The 22196-nt window shown below is 39.2% G+C and overlaps 1 protein-coding gene across 1 annotated transcript; it reads right to left on the bottom strand.

Annotated features, from left to right (window-relative positions):
- Positions 1-6048: 6048 nt before the first annotated feature.
- gc2 (guanylyl cyclase 2) lies at positions 6049-21974 on the bottom strand. The gene is given in 19 exon segments (XM_036596650.1): positions 6049-6169; positions 7928-8013; positions 9610-9704; positions 9821-9919; positions 10137-10311; positions 11437-11629; positions 12322-12485; positions 12808-12956; positions 13297-13449; positions 13666-13822; positions 15017-15193; positions 15408-15488; positions 16278-16400; positions 16492-16588; positions 17010-17094; positions 19112-19382; positions 19384-19467; positions 20292-20596; positions 21212-21974. Coding segments are annotated over 19 exon segments (3378 nt in total).
- Between the last annotated feature and the right edge of the window lie 222 nt (positions 21975-22196).

Raw genomic sequence — 22196 nt, forward strand, 5'->3', positions numbered from 1 at the left:
AGCTAGTGAGCTGGGCATTTAATCTTACAGGCAAGCGGCAGAGCGGTTTGGGTCTTCAGCTCGAGCAGCCTTATTCAGTATTGTTAACCTTTTCCCACTCATCTGTTCATTAAGCGGTTTTTGGTGTAACAGTTTAGTCACGTTGGCTGGGAAGCTAAGCTGCTCACTTACGTTTCTGCCGCCAGTGAAGTGCAGCTGTTTGCTGTGTGGTTTGCCGAGTGGGTAACGTTAGCTAGCTACTAGTTGGTAGTGGATCATGTAACGTTAGCAGATCACTTTCCAAAGCAATACAGACTTATCTAACAGATATATCAGTACGCGCTAACGTTAGCTAAAGCCATGTGTCAGATTCACACGGTGGCGGGCAGTGTCGGTAGGATGTATGTTGTCTCGGTGGGTGGGTGGGTTCGCAGTATTTTTTTTAAATGAGTCCACGGACCGTGGGAAAGAGGAGTCGGGTATCTGTGGGAAAATGCTTAGCACTTGAAGTTGCCCTGCCGGTTGCTCAGCCTTATTTTAGCCAAAATGCAAAACTGCCTCTAAGTGAGCAACTAGTGTGACCGAAAGAAGGTCAGATTTATTTGGAAAGAGTCTATGAAGCTGTAACGAATCGCTTCCCACCTGTTTGAGTGATTCACAACTTGTGTTTAGAGTTTTATCAATAAAAACCGTGTGATGTAACCCGTGTACAGTCATTTATGAGGACAGTTCTTGTTAAATTCCCCAGAATAACTATCACAGTCACGAGTCACTGTGTAAATGTTTTTAAATTACACTACATACAAAAACCATGCCGCGATTAACGTTACTTCCGGTATCTGTTGCCCTTTTATGGCCAAATTAAGCCTAGGACTAGACTAAAAGGGTTTTCCAATTTGGATGAACTATTGACACTGCAGTTTAGTCCAAGTCTAGGCTTAATTCATGTCTGGGAAACCAGCCCTCAATGTATTTCTGTCTTTGAACTTAGTGAGGGGTCAGTGAAGGGGACCTGCAGTCCTTTTCAGTTTGGCAGCAAACTGAGCAGCAGCGTTGCCACTGTATTGTTCTAAATTTACAGTGTAGCTTGAGACAGATGCGGTTTAGTTTTAAAGCCAAGCTGAAATCAGAATGGACCTTTATACCTTGTTAGTTCATGCCCTCTGGTCATATTAAATTATTAAAATTCTTGTTTAGCCATAATCTTTGATTGAGGTGTCTAAAATGTCTTACATCACTGTGCACCATGTTTTATCTCCCATTGGCACCATCCCAACCTGTCAAGTGAAACACTCAGCTACCTCTCTGACGTTTCTCTTCAAAAAACAATTCTTTGCCAGTTTTAAGAATTTTTAAGAGAGATAATTGTGATCTTTTTGTTGAAATGTCTGCTTATTAGAATAAGGTGTAGATGTGACCTTTCATAACCTTCTATAAGACATAGATCTGCTCCCAGTTTAGAGTTTCAAATGGTCTTGTACAACCATGAGCATAAAATAGGTCAGGGACATTATATCCCTGGAATGTAATATGAATTATGAATCAATATCTAAATGCCCAAAGATATTTAGCATAATCATATATGTATTAGCCTTATAGCTAGTACTCTGGCTTTGCTACCTGCAGTTATTGTTTTTCTACACCTGAGAGGGAGAAAAGTAGAAAGTCAGTGACATAGAAATGCACCACTAACCATTCAAACAAGCTTGAATCAGTAAAATAGTCCCAGCGTTCTCGTCTTTGTTAGGTCTTGCCATATAACGGGAACAATAGCATAGCTGGTGGAAAGCATTGCATCACTGCATTAGTGGGACGTTAGACTTCTTAAACATATTCTGGATTTATCATGTTTCACTTTGCAGTAGTATGTATGTATGCAATTTGATATTGAAGGAAGAACCACTATGATGCCAAGTCAGTGATACTTGATGACTTGCTAGTACATATTAACCTTTGAGTAAAAAGTAGGTTGATCTTATCTTGCATGTACAGGTTTACATAACAATAATAGTTTTCCATTCCAAGGCATGTTTGGAAAGGTCCAAAAACTGTAAAAAAAAGCTCCCCACGAGGAACGATTACTATAACCAGCACAGCAGCCATAAATTCCTTGCTTAGTGTTGCAATTTTGTGAAACCTAATCTTCATGTTATCTAGGTGTTATCTATGCCACATCAGTCCAAACTTAGGCCTGTCCTGTCTGTGTTTGCATCTAAAAGTGGGATGTTCAGGACACAATTCCAAATTTTTCACACCCTGCTGTGCTCAAGCCAGGTATTCACTTGCATAGCAACTGGACTGTAAATGTGGACACATGGCTGGTCGTGCTGTACTCAGAGCGCTGCCCACTAGGCCTAGGGTTTGTAAGCCGTGCCAGTCTACAGGCAGGTGGAACATAACTCAGCATGAAGAGTGTAACGTACTGTATTTTCTGACATGGAACAAGGGGCAGTACACTACTGTGATTTATATAGAGCAAAAGCACATACAATGGTGATTTTTTTGGTCTGCAGCAATTGGAAATGTCTGTAAAATGTTCTGTTTGTGTTGTTGCATGAGGAAAGTCCTCCACCAAAGCCATTTAAAAAGAAAACGTGTTGGACTTAAATTTTCAGGCTTTGTTCTCTGAAATGTATCGTTCCCTAAATATCTAAGAATGCCTCAGATCCATATTTGGTATAGGTAAAATGCATTCAGTAGATTTTTTTCTGAATAAAGTGGAAATTTAATGTTCTCTGTAGAAGGTCTACAGATACTTATTAACAAACTGTCTGGTGATACCCAGTTAATTATGAACACCATTATGTTTGGAGTCAGGTTTAAGGGTTTAGGTTTTGGACTGAAGTTGAGGTTAAGGTTAGGTTTAATAGAATCTTTCATTTTCAGTTTTAGTTGCATTCAATAGGTATTTAGTTGAAAGTTAGTCAGACAGACTGAGCATCTACAAAACATCTATTGAGGACTATTAAAATACAGTATTACTAATGTTAGCGTGTTGCTACATAGGGACAAAGTATCCCCCAACAAAATTATAAATAATAATAATAATAATAATAATAATGAAACAAACTGTGGAAAAAAACAAGTCATTCACTTTCAAACTGTATTCTCTGGAACGTCATTCTCCAAAGACCTACAAATGCCCCAAATCTGTATTCTAGCAGGAAAAAGGCACTCTATAGTGATGTCTGTATCAAGGGAATTTTCTCTAAAAGTTAGCATCCATGTTTTTTTGAGTGGACATACATTTCCTGATGAAATCAGCTGTCCTGATTGAAAACCTGTAGTAGCAGCTTAATGTCTTTAAGCAGTCAAAAGAACAGAATGTTTCTCTACAGTAATATGGATTACTGGGCTGCGTGTTGTATTGTTTGTTAAACATGCACACAACAAATACGCACTCTAACATTTCTATGTGAATGCACAAACCAATCTCAGAGGTAATCATAAGCAGTGATGTGGTCTCTGCAGTGTACATGACGTGTTATGACCCTACAAAGCTATTTTTAACTGTAGAACCTGGAAATCTCTACTGTTCACATATGTCTTGTCATATTAAAGCCATAATATATAGCAGTAAATTTTTGACGTACATTGTCCATACAATGCATCCGTGAAGAGACCTTTTAATCAGTACATTCACTGAAGCCTGGTTACTCAAATCTAGGAGTGCTGCACGAAGGCCAATATATGTACATCAGTGGTGATGACTCAATTGCTCCTTCAAGTGGTGCACAGTGTGAATTACTTCAAGCCTGCTTTCAATAGCAACTGATAAAATCAGATCCTCTTTAATTTACTCCCATATACTCATATAATCATTTAAGATCATTTTTGTAGACACCTTGTAGTCCACAGCAGTAATTTTAGTACAATCAGTAAATCAAAAAAGGTATTTACTAAAGGTGTCTATAATCAACCATCATTTTAAAAGTCATGCATCTGGTGATTTGCTTCCTAGCACAATGCCAAGGACAGCCCAGCGATGGGTCAGGGGTGTTGTAGCCTCAGTTTCCAAGTGGCTATGACCTGATCAAAAAGCTCCACGCGGCGGTGAATATTGTTGGGCAGCACATTTGGAAAGTCATTTATTTTTCTTTAATTTTCCTCCTCATCTGACTCCCACCCACAAAATCAACCCCAAAGCTATTGTGGTTTTTCAAAAGTTATTCCCACCTTCAAGATACATCATTAGAAGGGTTTTTTCTAGTCTTTAAACCAGAAAAATTGTTCTAGAAACTCCTGTTGATGCGAGTAGGAATGTTTTCAGCTGATGTAGCGATGGATCATTTTTTCCTTTTGGATGGAGAGGGCCTTAAATAATACCTATAGACAAATTTGTGTCAACACTCACTTCAGGAATCAAGCTGACTCATGTCACTATATTTGGGAAACACCATGAGGTCATTTAAGATGACACATGATGACTGTCTCTTGACGAACACGCATCTTACCAATTTACTCTTCTGATTGACTGGGCTAGCGAAACCTTTCGATAGGCATAATTACACATGACTATTTACAGAGACATGCTCAAGAGTGTGGTTATGGTATAATCTATGTGTAAGATGACAGACAGGCTTTAGAGATGTGTAATCTGGTTAAGGATGACCTCCTCACTGTGTCCTTCTTATAGAGAGCCAGGCTACCCCTTTGGCCTAATCCATGCAGCATCTAGGTCACCATCTGCTGCACTTGCAGCTATGACCACAAAAGGGCGTTGTTTCATTGTATGTCTGCTTTTAGATCAAGGACTTCATCCTATTGTAAACCTAAGGAACACATCCACTCAAACAAAGTCAGATTCATTGATAACATTAATTTCTTTTCATATTTGTAAAGTTTATATTATAATTTTGATATAATTGATTGAATGGGTTAATATCAATTATTTTCTTTGCTTAGGATCATGTGTAGACTAAAAGCTAAGGTAAATACACCGGTTCAAATCCAACTAATCTAAAGTAACAGAACAAACTTTTATAGCTGAACGTCTAACACACTAAACCCCTTAAATCCAAAGCATTTTATGGTAACATAAAGATCTGACATTTTTAGTCTTCACAGTAATTTTGTTTCTCTTTATACAGTCGTCATAGCGAATCTTACTTAGTTAGCAGATTATGTAACTATGACATGCTGTTATTTCACCACAAACATAAAGAGATACATTTAAATTATTTGAACATTTGAAATCACAAATGCTGTACAGTGAAAATGAGAATATCACTAAAAGTTTGTGCAGTAATGACATCCATGGGAGTCCATGCTAAACATACCCCTTATTAAGGTGTGTCTGTATGAACGGTAGTGCCTGTTAGTAACCAACGTCTGCATCAAAACACTGGTCTGCTCTATATGTACTTCCTTTCACACCCAGTTGTTTCATCCATTTTACCATTTTCACTTAGTTATTTGTTATCACAGACCATGAAAACAGGGAGCTGACATCTTTTACTCTGTCCTCCAACCTTTTCCTCTCTCTCTCTCAGATCCAATCCCTCTCTCGCTGAGTAATGGATTCCCAAGGGATAATTTCAGTTCCTCATGTGACTTTGGCTTGTGTCACAGGTGCTTCATATTCAGAACAGGCCTGTAGCCCCTCCACAAACAGGATGAGGCTTAGCTTTGCGCTTACTGAGGCTGAGCTGGAAGCTTCTGAGAGGTAGCTTTGGAATATACCATAATGGGAACTGGAAGGATGTTTTGAGCGTGTTGTTGTTGTTGCTTGTCACTTGTTGCAGTTTAAGAAGGGCTTCCAGGAGAGGTCATGGTCTAAGTCAATCAAATAGACTGCATTTGATGCTTCCAGGGACATGATGCATGTCTTCTATCATCCGATCCATCGAGAATTCCTAATCTTATAGACAGACCAGCCCAAGTGCAGAGAGTGTTTTTAATCCAGAGGTTGGCTGAAGCAGTTTGGACCACACAGATGGAGAGTAAGAAGAAAGCTGAACTTACGAAGACACATTTTGTGCCTTCTTGGTTTGTCCCCTTGTTTAAATGAAGGGGCATTTCATTTCCTGTCTCCAGTGCACAGGTCAAAAAGACACAGGTGAAGGGTCGTCAGTGATGGTGTATCATGACATTGCCTTCATCTGCCATAGTGAGCTGGGCCACCTGACGTACAGCCGAGATCTTCCTCACAGCCTTCTGAAGCATCAACTTAAAGTCCTTGTGCTCAGGCCTGCAAAACACCACACAGCAACAGAGAGCGGCCCATCAGCCTGGTTTATCTAATACAGCAACGTTTTGTGATCTATCACTTTTCTGAGTTACCATAAAGGCCTATTGTTTTTCCAATTAAAGCATATTTATGAGTCTCTTAGATGCTGAAGATCACAATGTAACTAATAGTACATATTCATAGTTTGTTTAGGCCTATGTTAAGATCTTGATTTCATGGAACACGAGGAAGTCACGAGACATACAGAGCATGACAGAATACGCAAACAGACACACATCAGCATGCCAAACATAGCCAGGCATCCGGTTTTCAAAAGCTGACCACATTCGCAGCTATCCATATCAGAAGAGTGCCATGCCATGTGAAAGGAGAGAGCATGTATAACTGCTATCTTTGGCTTCACAAGTCATGAATCTTCCCAGTCCAAAAATGTCCCTCCAAAACTGGAGGGGCTAAAGTTTCCCATAGTATGACATCACATCAGTGTTTGTAGTTTAATTTCACTTTAATAGGGTTTTTGGTTATAGACTTTGTTCTAATGCAAGAAGGGTCATTGCTTGTATCTTTGTAGGAGTTTGATTACAGGGTTCAAAATTAAAGGAATAGTTTGATCACACATGCTAATTTGACTAGCAAAGAACAGAAGCTAGTAGCCAGCAATTAGCATGATGTCATTTGCATAGTGCTAACTTTTGGCTATTCACTTTCATTCACTGGCAGCATCATGAGCATTTTTGGCTTACCTATTCCTTTATGCTCATGAATAAATGCACATACTCAAGCACACACACTCACACACACAAAGTAAGTTCGCAAAGCTGTTACCACATGCTGGGTGGTATGAAAAAAGTGTCAGAGAAAAGGCCATCACACCACTGTGCAGCGTGACGTATCATATAGCAGGTAGTACAAGGTGCAGCTGTACCACAAAGGAAGTTTAAAAGCAGCTTATCAAGCTCATTTTGCGCTTTACACATATACATTTAATGGAATAAAAGATTCAGTATCAATTTACTGAATTTATCATGTTTGGTATACATTAACAAACTGTCTGTTTTCCATCTAAAAGGTACGATAGAGAAAAAAGACTGGGCTAGTAGGGTTGGCTAAGGTAATAGAGCATGAGCATTTGTCTGTTTACCTTAAAGACTGTAGACTGACAAAAACAATAACTTCGACATATTTCTCACTAATTAGAAAAGAGTGACAACACCTGTTGCCTCAAAGATTCATTTACGATAGAAGCTGATGAGCAGTTGCTTCAAGATACAACTGATGGTCTTTCATCAGATGACCTTTTTTTCCAGGTTCAGGGAAATAACTTGATATGATTTTTCTGGAACTGTATGCTACAGATGCAGCAAATAGAGATTAGGTTGAAGAATGCTGGAGTATCCCTTTAAAGCATGAGAAACACAACTTGAAAGTAGAAGAACTGAGTTATTTCGTTGTTGGAGAATGTAATCCAAGTATAATGGCACAGATGTACTAATTGTGACCCATGCCAAACCCTTCTAGTCCCCCCTCCCATCCTAGATGCCACATTCAGTAATGTTATACATTCTCCATGCATAACATTACCTCAGTTATTCTTCTTTGCAAGCTCTTTCTCCGCTTTCTGCCTCTTGTATGCGGCTATTTCCTCCAGCTGCAAGCCGTGTGCCATTTGCCTGTAAAAATATATTGGAGAGGATAAAGAAAAAGACACACAGGGATACACACAAACAGGCCGCAGGTTGTGGGACGGCCTTGTCTTACCCTGACTTGAGTTCAGGTGGAATGGGTAAAGGTTTGGTGAAGCTGTCCCGCCCAACGAGCCAGTAGGTCTCTTCTGTGCCTTTGCCCTGAGAAGGAGAAAAGATGAAAGTAGCTGCATCTCTAACTAGACCATCAAGTGTACATGAACGTCAGTATCTACCCTTTAATTCAGTTACAGAAGATAACATTTCTCATGTCTGTTTAGAAAGCAAAATGGGAAATAAATGAAACTAATTTGCAAGTATATAATACAGAATTTGAATGGGGTGAAATGTAACCAGTTGGGACCAGAAGTAGACAGGATCACATCCACATATGATCCATTTTCTTATTCTGTAGAACCAGGTGTGGATTTAAAGAGAGCTTTAATCTTTTCCATTGATCATCTGAGTGTGTATGACTGTATGAGTGTGTAGACTGTTCTGTGACTGAATCTAAACTCCATGGTCACATTGGCCTGCATTCACAATGCTTTTCAGAGTAGGAGTGCTGATCTAGGATCAGATTCTTCTCTTATTTATAATAACTTTACTGACAGGAACAGTTCCTAGATCAGTCCTTCTGTTTCATGAATTGTTTTGAGATGACTCAGCAAAAAACTGAATTCACACAATTTTCCCCTTACGCCAAATGCACTTGGCATAGCCAAGACATGTCTGCAGGTTGAGGTTTTTGCACTGGAGTTACAAGGCTAATGGAAGCTAATGAGTAATGGAAGCTTTTAGCCACTAAAATTAGCATTGTGCAAACTGCATGCCTAAATCATCACATCACATGCTTGCTTCAAACTGTGTCAAGTTGTTAAGTAAACTCAAGGATACTTTAGTTTTTTTTCCAGGCCGGGATGGTGAGCACAAGACATGTAAAGTGCCACCGCATATCTTTTCAGACTGCTGCTGAGTGATGAGGGAAGAAGGAGGGACATCTTGCCCTGGCCAATTATGCCCTCTTGGACTTTAGTCATGGGTGGCTAAGGCACCACCCTGCTGAAAACACCCAGCACAGACCAGCATGAATTCCATACCTGTCTAAACTGGTCTAAGCTGGTTATTTTTGGTCCTGTGCTCGTTTAGCTGGTCACCCAGAGTGGTCACGCTGGCTGGCCAACATCCCAGCATCCGAAACACAACATGTGCTGGGTTTTGATATGCTGGTCTATGCTGATTTTTCTAGCAGGGCATTGGGATCACAATTCACAATCCCCCAGTGACTGGGCCACTGCTTAGATGGTTGCACCAGTCAGGAGCCCCCAAGCACCCTTTCTTTAAAGGAACAATAATCAGTTCTAGTTTTGCTTTGTCAGTAATTTCATGAAAAAACTAAAGTACTAAGACAGCAGTACTAATGCATTCTATTACTACTAATCACAATAAACCACAGATTGTGGTTGCCAGGCAACATGATGATCAATTATTATCCAGTATATACTTGGCGCATTAATGCAAAATTCAATTGATGCTTGTGGTCTGGACTGTATGTGGTATTTAAGAATGGCTTCAAACATGGCGCAGCCAATCAGATTTTAGGACTGGAACAGTTTTATACACAAATATATAGAATAGTACAATTAAACATTTTTCCACCTGCATTGTAGCTTCAAAAAGGCAATCAACCATTCAAACTGAATGAATTATTTCATTCATGTTGACTGCCTGGGCAAAACGGCTCACAAAAAGTCTTACCTTCATTTCAGTCCTGCCTCTCAACTGCACCTTATACCCCACTTTCAGCTGCAGCAGAATCTTAACTGTACTGGAGTGAACATGGATCCGGTAGGCTGTAGGAATCCAAGAAGTTAAATCATGAACAAAACCTATGGAGACAAACAGACCTCAAAAAGGTCAAAGGGACTGAAGAAGCATTTTATGATATGGCTGTAATGGAGAGACTCACGCATCCCTGTGGACTCCATTCTAGAGGCAGTGTTGACTGTGTCTCCAAACAGACAGTACCGTGGCATTGTCAAGCCCACAACACCAGCAACACAAGGACCTGTGGAGGACATACATACACACATACAGATCCCTTAGCTGTGAATCTGAACAATATGGAAAAGTATGGTAAAGTAATGATTAACAGTAAGATCTAGCTTTTTTATTATACGCTGTCTGAGCCAGAGGAATGTTAACATGTTTTACTTTTGCTTTAAACCAAATCCCAATAATGAAATGAGACATAACACTCACTGAAAAAGAAAAATGTTTCTGACCTGTATGAATTCCTATTCGTATTCGGACCGGGACATCAGGCATGTGTCTCATCTTAAATGTCCCCACAGCACTGAGGATGTCTAGAGCCATATTGGAAATCTCAGCTGCATGCCGGTTCCCATTGGGCACGGGTAAACCTGATGCCACCATGTAGGCATCACCTATGGTCTCCACCTGGATATTACAGAGTGAGAGATGTAGAATGTCTTAATATGAAACTGTTGAATTCCATTCATTCCAGTATCAATAACTGAATAATAAGCCTGCATTTTAACAAGTTAATAGAGATGCAAAGCAGCCTGACCACACAAACACACAAACACACAAACACACACACACACACATTTTTTAAGCCGCTCATCCTTCTGGGTCATGGGGAGCCTGACCACACACACAGCAAAATTAGTTCCAACCCTAATCTAACACCTGATCCAGTTAATCAAGGCCTTCAGGAGTATCTGATTATTACAGCCAGATGTGTTGGAAGTAAACAGAGCGGTAGATCAGTAGGACTGGGCTTGGGCAACGCTTGTGTACAATGCTACTCTCAGGGACCTTGTAGTTGGGTGAATAGTGGAACAGAACACCAAGGGCTTCTTGGTGGAGGAGGTCCTCGAGGGGCCTGGACTAAAAATGTTCTTTGAGCTTATATATAAATTAAAATTTTTAAGTAATTCGTGTCAGAACTAAATTAATATTGGTAAAACAAATTGAATTTGATTGAATTAAATTTAATGTTGCATTTATGAAAAATATTAAAGCCCCCCCCCCTACTTTTCAGCACTCCTTTGTTGTTGGGGCAGTATAGACTGAACATATAAATGGTATATTTCAAATATACAATCATATGCAAAATTTGGGCCCACCTGGTTAATTCACGTTTTGTTGATTTTCTAAGTGAAAATAAGTTAAAACATCCTCTACAGAGAACACTTCTGCACATTTTAATGCATGATTACTTTTTATTTGCTGAATTCAACAAATTGGAATGCCACAAGAATGTGTTAACTTCTTTTTTCGTAATTTGACTGCATGGGCATATTGAAAATTTTGCGTACAACTGTAGCTGATTTGATTATTTTTGAATGTTCAATATGAAGGGAACCCACAAAGACTGCACTTGCACAGGGCCAATAATTCTGTAGAACACCCCTGATTACACTGGTTGCCATCATGCACTGTATGGATATATGGGTCTCTAATGTGCACTGTAACAGAGGAGACATGCATATACTGTCCATGGAGGAGACCGCTGAGCCAGATGTTCTCATTCACTGGCCATGCAGCGGTCACACATACCTTGTACACATCGTGGTTGCCGATGACAGCGTCAAAAAGCGTGTACAGGTCATTCAGAAGGTCAACCACCTCGATGGGCTCACTGTTGGCTGAAATGGTAGTGAAACCAACAATGTCACTGAAGTAGATTGTAACGCTGTCAAAGTACTCTGGTTCCACTGTGGTGCCCAACTTCAGAGCCTCAGCCACTGACCTAGAACAACAATAGCAGATACATCATTAAACTTTAGGAACGTAGGATTTCAGAGAAAAACAATACATATGTATTTCCTTCAAGCAATAGTTTGGAGAAAACAAAAAATGTATTTTTTTTTTTAAAAAACTAGTTGAGCAAAGACTGAACTTTGCTTTCTTAATGATGCACTGGAGCTATGAGGCTAATGTAGCAAAGTAATAGCTTGTATCCTACTAATTAACATCATGAAAACTGCATACCTAAATCATTCAACACTTGCCTCAAACCAATTTGAGTTTAAAAGTAATTTCATATAGACTTTATTATGTGGTTTCTGACACTGTATGCATACTGTCATCTATAACACTAGACAAAGGTATGTTGCATAGCTAAAACAGCAGTAAAAGCCATACTTTAGTGTTGGCTGATCAGCTAGATTTTGGATAAGGGAGAAACAGAATAACTTTTATTTTCATCCAACTATCATTTTAGGCCAAAACTGTAGACACAAGTCTTTTTTTTCTAAATCATTTGAGCACAGCAACTGCCTTTTATATTGTTTGTACATTTCATAATGAATTGACAAATGCCTTTTACCATTTTGGACATACGTGTTTTTTTTTTGGACAGCACTGATATACATAGTATGAGTGCATACATGCATTTTGCCTATGCAGGCTTGCAGATGAGTCTGAATGCATTCTACTCACGGTGGCAGCATCTGTGTCAGCAGTTTCTCTGTCTTCTGCTTTTCAACCTCCAGCTCCTCTGTCCTCTCTCTGATCAGCTCCTCCAGGTTAGAGGAGTACTGCTCCAGCATCCGCAGCATGGAGTCTATGATGTTAGTTTTCTTCCCTTTGTTTATGTTCTTGAACTGAGAAGGGACGAGGTAACAAATTGTTCATAAATGAACATATACGTATTGTAGTACTTCCAAACTCATCTGGTCAAAAGCATCTAGTAGTCTAAATCTACTTGGACATCCTGTGTTGATGTGCATGCTGGTAAATTAAAGCACTAAAACAGAATTGTCTCTGAAAATAGCCCCACTCCTTCATTGAAACCCTATCAGATCATTCAGAGTCCATATAGGGACTCATATCATAAGGATACATGGGAAGGAACTATTTGAAATAAAAAAGCCTGGAATTGTTTGTCATTTTTTTGGTCATTTAGTCATCTTTAAGAAGGCCCACCTGATCAAAAATCTCTTCAAAGGTGAGTCTTCTCTCAGGCTGCTCGTTCCAGCACTGCTTCATCAGCTGGATGCACTCCACTGGAGCGTGGTCTAGAGATACAACAGGCCGGCATAACGGTGGAGGCTTCATGACCCTCAGGATAATTTCTATAGGAATAAGAGAGAGATTCGAACAGAATATACATCTATACATGGAAAAGGATAGATTTGAAAATGGAGCCAAGTTTTTCTGTATATGACAATTTTAGTATATTGGTACATTCTTTAAGGTGGGAATCTTGTAAACTCTGCCGTATCAAATCCACCAAGGCATCACTTATACCTGTAAAGTGAGGGATACTGTGCTAAATGCACGCCATGGCCAATATAGAATGTTCTTATTTACAGATAAGTACAAGAATGTCATCCAAAAAAAAACAATCAAAATGTATCTTCATCTTTGTTATATATTTTTTTTATTTATTTAGGAACTATTTATGTGATCTACCCTCAGCAGAGCTCTGCTCTAACATGCAGAACGGAGGCCCGCGAACCACCACTTCCTGCATAACAATGGAGAAGCTGTACACGTCCCCTGGGAGGGTGCCACTCAGCCCTGGGAATGAACCTCTCAAGATCTCAGGAGCGGTCCATAGCAGCTCTGTGGAGCAGTCAGATATGAGCACTCACGCAAAGCAACACATAACATGTACATGAGACACTTTACAGAGGAACAGAAGCTCTCACTGATCTTTATAGAGACTGACAATCAAACACAAACCACTAACAATCTAATTAAGTGTGAAAGAAATGCTAGTCACAAACTCTGTATTGGACCCACTGGCCAGTTTAAAGATGTTAAGATGCACGCACTCACCCTCAGCTGGTGGCCGAACATACGGGAACTTCTGGGCCTCCAGAACTTCATTGTAACCATAGTCGGTCACTTTGAGCACAAAACGTCCATCAACCACACAGTTCCGGGACTTCAGCCTTCCATGACATACATTCTTGTGGTGGAGGTATTTCATACCCTGCATGCCAGAAATATTTATGTACATATACCCTCAGTATATAGTCTTATTTATTGCCTTAATCTTAATATAACACCAGATATCATAACACCTGATAGGATCAGCCTGCATTTCTCAACAAACCAAACATATGTTAACCTGTTTTAAATCCTATCCTAATCTGAGTCTTTCTACAGAGAGCAGTACCTTAAAGATAAAAATCAAATCATTTTTTGCCATAACAAAATGCAGTTTAGTTAAGACATATTTGGAATTTGCTTTTTAAATTTTACACTGGAGCTACATGCCTAATGTAGCTAACAACAAACAAAAACTTACGTCTTACCAATTAGCATTGTGCAAACTGCAAAACTAAATCATCACATACTTGCCTCAAACTCAGTCAAGCTGTTTAAGGTGAAAATAAATTTAACAGATTTTTTTGCCATTCAAAGTAACAAACATCTTTAAAATCCAGATACCTTGCTTTCAGATTTAATGATGATGTATGGAATAACATAAATTAAAAAGTATTTCCAAGATGTACATTCATTAATATCCAGAAGAATTCATCTTACTCCAATACATCTTCATAACATGTTTCCAAATGTATCCCCATTATGCTCTAAATGTAAAGCTGAGAAATTTACAGTTATGCATATATTCTGGCAGTGTACAGAAAATCAGATGTTCATCATGTTATTAAGAAAATAAGAGGTAAAAGCTTTCATATCTCACTAAGTTTATATCTTTTGAACCACAGCCCTGACATAACTCTAAATGACAATCAGGAATATCTCCAATGGACTTTACTTGAATTTGTCAAGTACATATTACTCAATCAAGTAGCTACTTAACACAGTTGCTTGGAACCACTTGTTTTAACATTTTAAAGTAAATCCAACACTTCATTTTTTGAGTGTAGAGGAAACACTAACTACAGCTAACTTCCACCAAAAACAATGACCCCACCTTTACATAATCTCAGAGCGACTAGCTTGTTTGCAGTTTGCACAATGCTATGTGGCCATAAGCGTCCACTACTTTTAGCTTTATTTGCCTTGTAGCTCCAGCGCAAAACTAATGAAGTAAAATCAGACACCAAACCTGTCTTGGCTGAAAGCTACATTTGTAGTAAGGGGTAATTTGTGTAATTTGATTTAATGCCAAACTTTCAATTTAACGTGACCCCAGTCCTTGCATAGAGGGCCTTACCTTAATAAGGTCCAGCAGGAGTGAAGACTTAAACATCCAGTCCAGTTTGACGTCATCATTCAGCAGCAGGTCTTCCAGGCTACCTCGGGAACAGAACTCCGTCACTATAGCGAAGACTCCACAGTCGTGGAAGAAGCCCATGAAAGGATTCACATTCTCGTGCCTCATGTCCTTCATCTGCAGATGCAGGAGGAGCTCACTTTATTAAGCACTTGATGTTCTCAATAGTCATATGAATAAATTAAAAATGGGGCATTAAGTGAAGAAGAAAACGTAAAAGATGAGGACACTATGAATTCTAGCAGATCGATGGGAAAGACTTTGCCAAGCAAATACATTTATTTGGATTTAGTGTTAAAGGTTCAGTAATTGAAACGTGCAAGGGACCAACCAGTTCAAACACGTCACTGGTGCTGGGGTTGATGCTTCGAAAGTTTCCATCAGGAAGTCTTTTCAGCCAAGCCCAATCACCCTGCAGAACAGGAGGAGGAATCATTTTAAGCCATTTTGAACACATTTGAACTCATTTTAATAGCAGCCATTAAATACTATATCAGCTTGTTTTGGAGGCCCTTCAGTTTTTGAGCTATGCTTTTTATATCAATAATGTTGATGGAAGAAATTTTGATTGAAATATGTATGACACACAAAACCAAAAACAGACTGGATTTTCATCATCATAGATCAGCAACATGTGCGCATCATTCATAACAGTCTTTTTATTGAGTTTCAATGCTGTTTTTAATGTGGCAGTTGTGCACTTTGGGTCTCCTTCACCAAAATCCTCCTAGGTTTTTTCTTAAATTTGTTCTAAAGGTTCTGAGAAAAAGTCTACGTCAGATTCATGACGTGTTCTTAAACCGCAGAATTGTTAGCACCTTTGTGCTCTTGAGTGTGTGTAGATTCTGGTCTTACCTAAGAACAAATACCAAATAAGAAAACACTGGTGAATGTCAGAATCTTTGTGAGTGGGTTTTAAGAAGAAATTTATTCTTATGAACGGTTGGTGAATGAGGCCCATTGTTTTAGTTCAAGAAAGCTGAGGTGTGATGTCTGTTTTATCTTAATACAGGTGTCTTTGTGGAGAGATGTACATTATTTTCACAGAAGGGGGTTCTTATTGCTCACTAGCAGCTCACCACAGAGCGACAACATTAATTAAAGCCTAGAATTAAAATTTCCTTTTCACTGGGGGGCCTGCAGAAAGAAGCTATGTCATACTGCAATCTTCTGTGTGAAATGTACAGTGAGAGTTTTTTACCTCATAGACGGCGACGTTTGTGTTCTCATGGGTGACCGGTGACTGACTCGACAATGTAGACTTGCTGCGCTCGGAGAAGCTTTTCCTGGTGTCGCTGGTTCTGCTGTCATCGAAACTCAACTTCTGTTTTTAGTAAAAAGTGTCAGTCATTAGTGTGGATCACTAGAGTTCATGCTGGTGTCAGTCTTATATATGCATGAATACCTGAAATTACCTTGTTACTCAATGATGGGATGATGAAGGTGACATCTTCCAGGGTCAGTAAGATTTTATCCGGGCCCCGAATTAAACGAATCTGGTTGATTCGTCGCCTTCAAGACATGAAAATTAAATGCTATCCTCTTATATGCTATTGTAAATTGGAGGTTCCTACATGGTTCTTGCCTTGGATGTATGGTTCTATTAAAAACCTTTAACTGATATTTTGTGGAAGTTCTTGACTTTAAAAGGTTTTTCACCCTCGCACATCTCATTCACAAAAAAAACCTCTTTGAAGAAAAATTCACTGAATGGGTCTCTAGGGAATTAAAAACAGTTCTATGGCAACATTCCAAAGAGCCTGTTTTGGCTATTTTTATTTTTAAGAGTGTGACCAGGCTATGTAAAGCAACAACATCCACAACTGGTATTTTGTTCTGTAATTAGACCTCAATTTAATCACAACTATGTAAGTCAAGAATACTTTAGACTCTATGATAGACCAGATGAAAGACAGGGCAAGATAACTGTTACCTTATGAAGTAAGCAGAGGCGATGCAAGAGATGACCAGAAGAAAGACACTGAGGGAGATGACGATCAGCTGGTAAACATCCATCCCTGATAAAGAAAGAGAAAACCTTTGGAGTAAGTCATATTCACATGTCTATCATTAGCTGCTGATTTCCATCAGTGACTGTTTATTTGAACATGGATTTATACAGAACACTTTTATGAATTCTCCAGTCAAATGCATTTGTAAAGGCTGTACATCTGTATTGTATATTCTTTCAGAATAAGGTCTAGTTTTAAAGAGTCAATGTTATGTCAGAGTTGTGATGTAGGCAGAGATTTCACCTGTTCAGTCTGATTGTACATGGACACCAGAAAACCACTGATGAGCTGTGACTACTTGTGCTAGGACCTTAGTGTTGCTAAACTAATGCTTTTGTGTTAGTTTATGCTTTTTAACCTTTTTTGCCTGTTCTAGATTAATCACAGACATTCGTAGCTTGTACAAGACATTATCATACATTTTACCTGTTTTCACAGTGAGTCTTCTTAGTAAATCCATCGTTGTTTTCAAATTCTGAACTTCCGCTCACATTCACATTCTGTGTTGTATCTATGACTTCTAGAAGACCTAGACTGACACTGTTTTCTAACAAAATTAGTCCCACCAATTACAAATCAAAATATGACTGGTAGAATCCTCTTCCTCTTCCTAATTATATTGGTAGTTACTCTAACGTGTAAGGCCTTCTGGCCAGCTCCTGAAGGTCTTACGAATAAAAGAGCTTACTTGGATGTAATGTGTCACAGAATACCAAGAACAAAAACACCCTGGGTGATTGGCCATTTCGAGATTGTAAACATTTTGTTTCCAACTAAAACTTAACAATGAGTTAAGAGTTGTACTACAATACTTATTCATTATAAACACAATATATGTGATAATTCCCCTAAGTGAAAATGAACTAAAAATTACAGACATATTTATTTATAGAATTCAGCATCTGCCTATTGGCTCCTATTATAAGCATGTTTTGAGACAAAAGGTTTTCTGTTCTTTTTCAAAGTACAGGTCTATGGTAATGATACAGATGGGGCAAATAGAGATTGTTTGAAAGTTGGACTTTTGTGTAAGTGTGTATACGTGTTTCTCTACATGGCAAGAAAACAAAATCTTAGTAAGTGAAATGGTCTAATATAAGCGCTATAAATCAAATTGTATCAATAGTTATGATATCATGTCTTACTTCAGGGATTTTGAGATGCTATTGATGCTATTAGAAAGCCTCTGTAGTTTTAAGTTTTACACTTGTGTTCTACTCATTAACTTCTCAGAGGCTGCTTTGTTAACACCCTAGTTGTGGTATATTCAGATGTGATCTCAAGTGAATAAAAGATGAAAAAAGAATTCAGATTTTCTGTTGTTTGGCAAGCAGACATGGCTCATGATGGTTTAATTTGAGTATGAAGTACAACATGTTAAATCTCAGATTACTAGCAGCATATAGTCTCACCAAGAGGTTTAGAGATATAAACTTATAGTCATATGCAAAATTTTGGGCATCCTGATTAAACAACATGATTTGTTTTCTAAGTAGAGATAAGTTAACACATGCTCTTCAGAAAACACACGTCTGCACACTTAAATTCACAATTACTGTTTATTTGCTTAATTTAACATATTGGAAAAAAAAAGCATAAAATATGGCCTGTGTAAAATTTATGGGACGTTTTAAATTTTGTGTTTTATTTTTTCCAATGTGTTAAACTCAGCATAAAAATTATTATTACTATTATTAGTAGTAGTAGTAGTAGTAGTAGTAGTATTACTACTACTTCTACTACTACTACTACTACTACTACTACTAATAATAATAATAATAATAATAATAATTTGACCACAGATGTTCAAATTTTGCCAATATATTTTTACTATATATTGAGTCCCTGTATCTTATGATAATGCATTAAAATAGAATCTTGTATCTGCTTATGTCACATTTAAATATACTTATACTTATATTATATACTTCCTTACTAGATTTTTTTCTTTAATGTAATAGTTTTTGTAAATGGCTTTTTTGCAGTGTTTGTCCATGTGGTTGTGTGTGTGTGTCTTTCTCACCTCCGCTACAGATGATCCCATCAGTGAACCAGCAGCTGGAGTCAGTCTTGGGTGGACCCCATGCGGGGAAGTGAATGGAGTGACCTAGAAAGCGAACCATGTCCGTCTCCATCTCTATGCGGTAGGAAGGCCTCAGTTCCCAAGTAAATCCGTCTGTGTCCAGCACCACATAGTCTAGCAGGCCTGAGCCAGACTGTGTAGTGCGGATGGCGTGGCTAAAGCCTTTGAAAGTCAGATTACGGGCATGCTGGGCCAAGTTCCCCCCAGACATCCCACTTCCCTGCAGCCCGCACACCTCGCATGGCATGAGCCATCAACAGGATGGAGGAATATATGGTGCCAAACAGAGGAGAGACCTGGTGGGGAGGAGAGAAACTTACTGCAAAACTGAAGAACTGACAAAAGTACTGTGTAAAAAATTATTTCCTGTAATGTCAGCACTGAACAGCACTCAAACCTTTCAGCTGTTTAAATCACCTTTGAGGAGAAAGATTTTCAATATCTCTTGAAACATCTCTTTTAAATGGCCTATATATTTCTTTATATATTATATTTTTGTCTGAATAGGCTGATTGATGCAAATGTGTTGGTTTTTTGACATCACAAAAACAATGAATTCAAAACAGACTGTTTTTGCATCTTCGTTACAGACAATATGGACTCTTTTTATTTCACATTTTTTTTATTTCACTTTTTTATTTCAAAAAGTGAGGAAAATGAATTTATCCATCATGCAAGTGCTTTAACAATAGTTTGGAAAACAAAACCATCAAATCAATAAATCCTGCTGCCCATTGAAAGAAGACACTTTTGATGAACATGAAACTAGGTGTTGTAAAATATATCCCCAAGTATTAGTAAACAGCTGTTTGTTAACAATAGCTATTAACAAAACATTTGCATCTATCTTTAATCACTGAAAAGTAAAACAATACAAGTTTCAAAAGAAGGTACGATGCCCCCAAACTTTTGATGGGCAGTGTATATCAAAGGAAGACATGAGGCAGGAAAGGCTATGAACAGTGTCTAAAATTGTTTTACATTTTTGAAATTGTTTTCATGTTACAACAGATTAAATCCCTCTGATACTATACCCATGTCCCCATTTAAATACTAATATAAACATTTCCCATGGTTTGACCAGTGCAGGCCACTTCTTAATCCCCCTCTCACACTGTACCTGGTGGGGCTGGAAGCTGTCGGGCAGTTCTCCACTCTCCTGTGCCTCAGCGAAGGCGTGAAAGAAAGAGTGCTGCTCTGGAGACTCCACAGTGATAGTGAGCACTGCATCATAGGCCTGCAGCAGTTTGCTGTTGTTGCGCAGGGTGGGCTGGGGCAGGTGGTGGTGGGGCAGGCTGTAGAGGAGTGTGTCATACGGAACAAATACCAGAGAGCCATCCACCATCCGCATGTCATGTGCCATCTCCAGGAGCAGCTTCTGAGTCGTGCCCCCCACCAAGACTGAGTGCATACAGAGGATGACCACTAAAGGGAGGGAAGGATAGAGGGAGAGAAGAAAGAAAGAAATGCAGGAAAGAAATAATGAAAGAAAGACAACATGGAAATAAATATATAAAATAATGGAAAAAAGAACAGAATAAGGATAGATGAAAAGGAGAGGCCACTTAGTATAAATTCTGACATATTATAACTTTTTTTGCAATAACATTACATTTAAATTAGTTTCAGGGACTCATTCAGCTTCTAAACCCTAAGCGTCCATATTGAGTCCACACTCAGTTTTTCACTCTCATAACTACATAACTTACATATTACTTTAATTTCTGAATACTTTATGGTTGTTGCTCAGCCTACACTACACTACAGTAGTTACTAAGCCTTTAAAATATAAATGTTACCTGAAGAACTACTTTTGGTTACATAAGCAACCTTTAAATTGATACTTCTTGAAAGATTTTTAAAGATTTCTAGAGTGAAAAGCCTTTTTAAGACTTAAAGAACCTGAACATAATGTAGAGCTTTTTAACAATAATAGAGCTTTTTAAATGTAAAGGTTTCACACCTCTAGTTAGATTCTCTCCAAAGGACCCTTTTTATATCTTTGTTTTGAAGAGTTATGGTTCAAGGAGTTCAACTCACAGCGCAGGTGCTCTGCTTTCTTGACCTTGGCCAGGGCCTTACGCATGCTGACTGAGTCATTCCCAGTGGACACCACTATTCCCACAGGCATGCCGTGGCTTCGCAAAGCATTGGCCAGCTCATGGGCAGTCTCTATCCAGACGTCATCGCCCGAGGCAACGATGCCCACATGAGCCCAGCGGAAGTGACGCATGAAACGCAGTAGCACCAGCGTGGGCAGGGGCATGGCGTGGGCAAAGGTGGGGTGACTACGAGGGTTGACCAGCTCATAGCTAAAACATGACCAGCTAAATACTGCTTTATTCCAGCTTTTCCCCAACAGGGATGCTGCATCACAGTAGCCTGGGTTGACCGGCCCGATAAAGCCGGACGCCCTTGTGTAGTAACCGAGGAAGCGGGAAAGAGCCTGTGATGTCTGGCAGTCCTCCTCCAAGATGACATAATCAAAAGTGGTACCAGGCCACAGGGAGGGGTCCCGGTTGATACGGCTCACAGCTAGTCGTGCTGCTGTGCTGGGATAGGCCTTGGCGAAGAGGGGGTCACAAGACCACGGCCCAACCACCCCGACCCGGAAGGTAGCAACAGAGGAACCAGGGAAGAGGAGGAAGCACAGCAGGACTATGTAGGCCCAGAGGCGCCAGGTGGAGCAGTAGGAGACATGGTTGTATTTGTGGGAAAAAGAGGGATGTTGATTAAGTTTCTGGTGTCGGCTGCTGGCCCATTCTGGAGTTAAACTGTAGAAGGCACAGAACCGCCGTTGCATCTCAAGGCTACGGCTCAGCTGCACAGAGAGTGAGTTGCCGCAGTCTGCAGGCGACTCACTGTCATATCAGAGGTATCTTCATTTCAGTCTTCACATAGTTCTGGATCAAGAGGGAATCAAACAGCTCAAATTATTTTATAGTCTAGAACAACTACATACGTTACGTGATGTGAGTTTCGGTATGAAAAAGCTGTGCATCTGTACTCTTAACAAGATGGAACT

This window comes from Colossoma macropomum, unplaced genomic scaffold (assembly GCF_904425465.1).
Source record: "Colossoma macropomum unplaced genomic scaffold, Colossoma_macropomum, whole genome shotgun sequence".
NCBI lineage: Eukaryota > Metazoa > Chordata > Actinopteri > Characiformes > Serrasalmidae > Colossoma > Colossoma macropomum.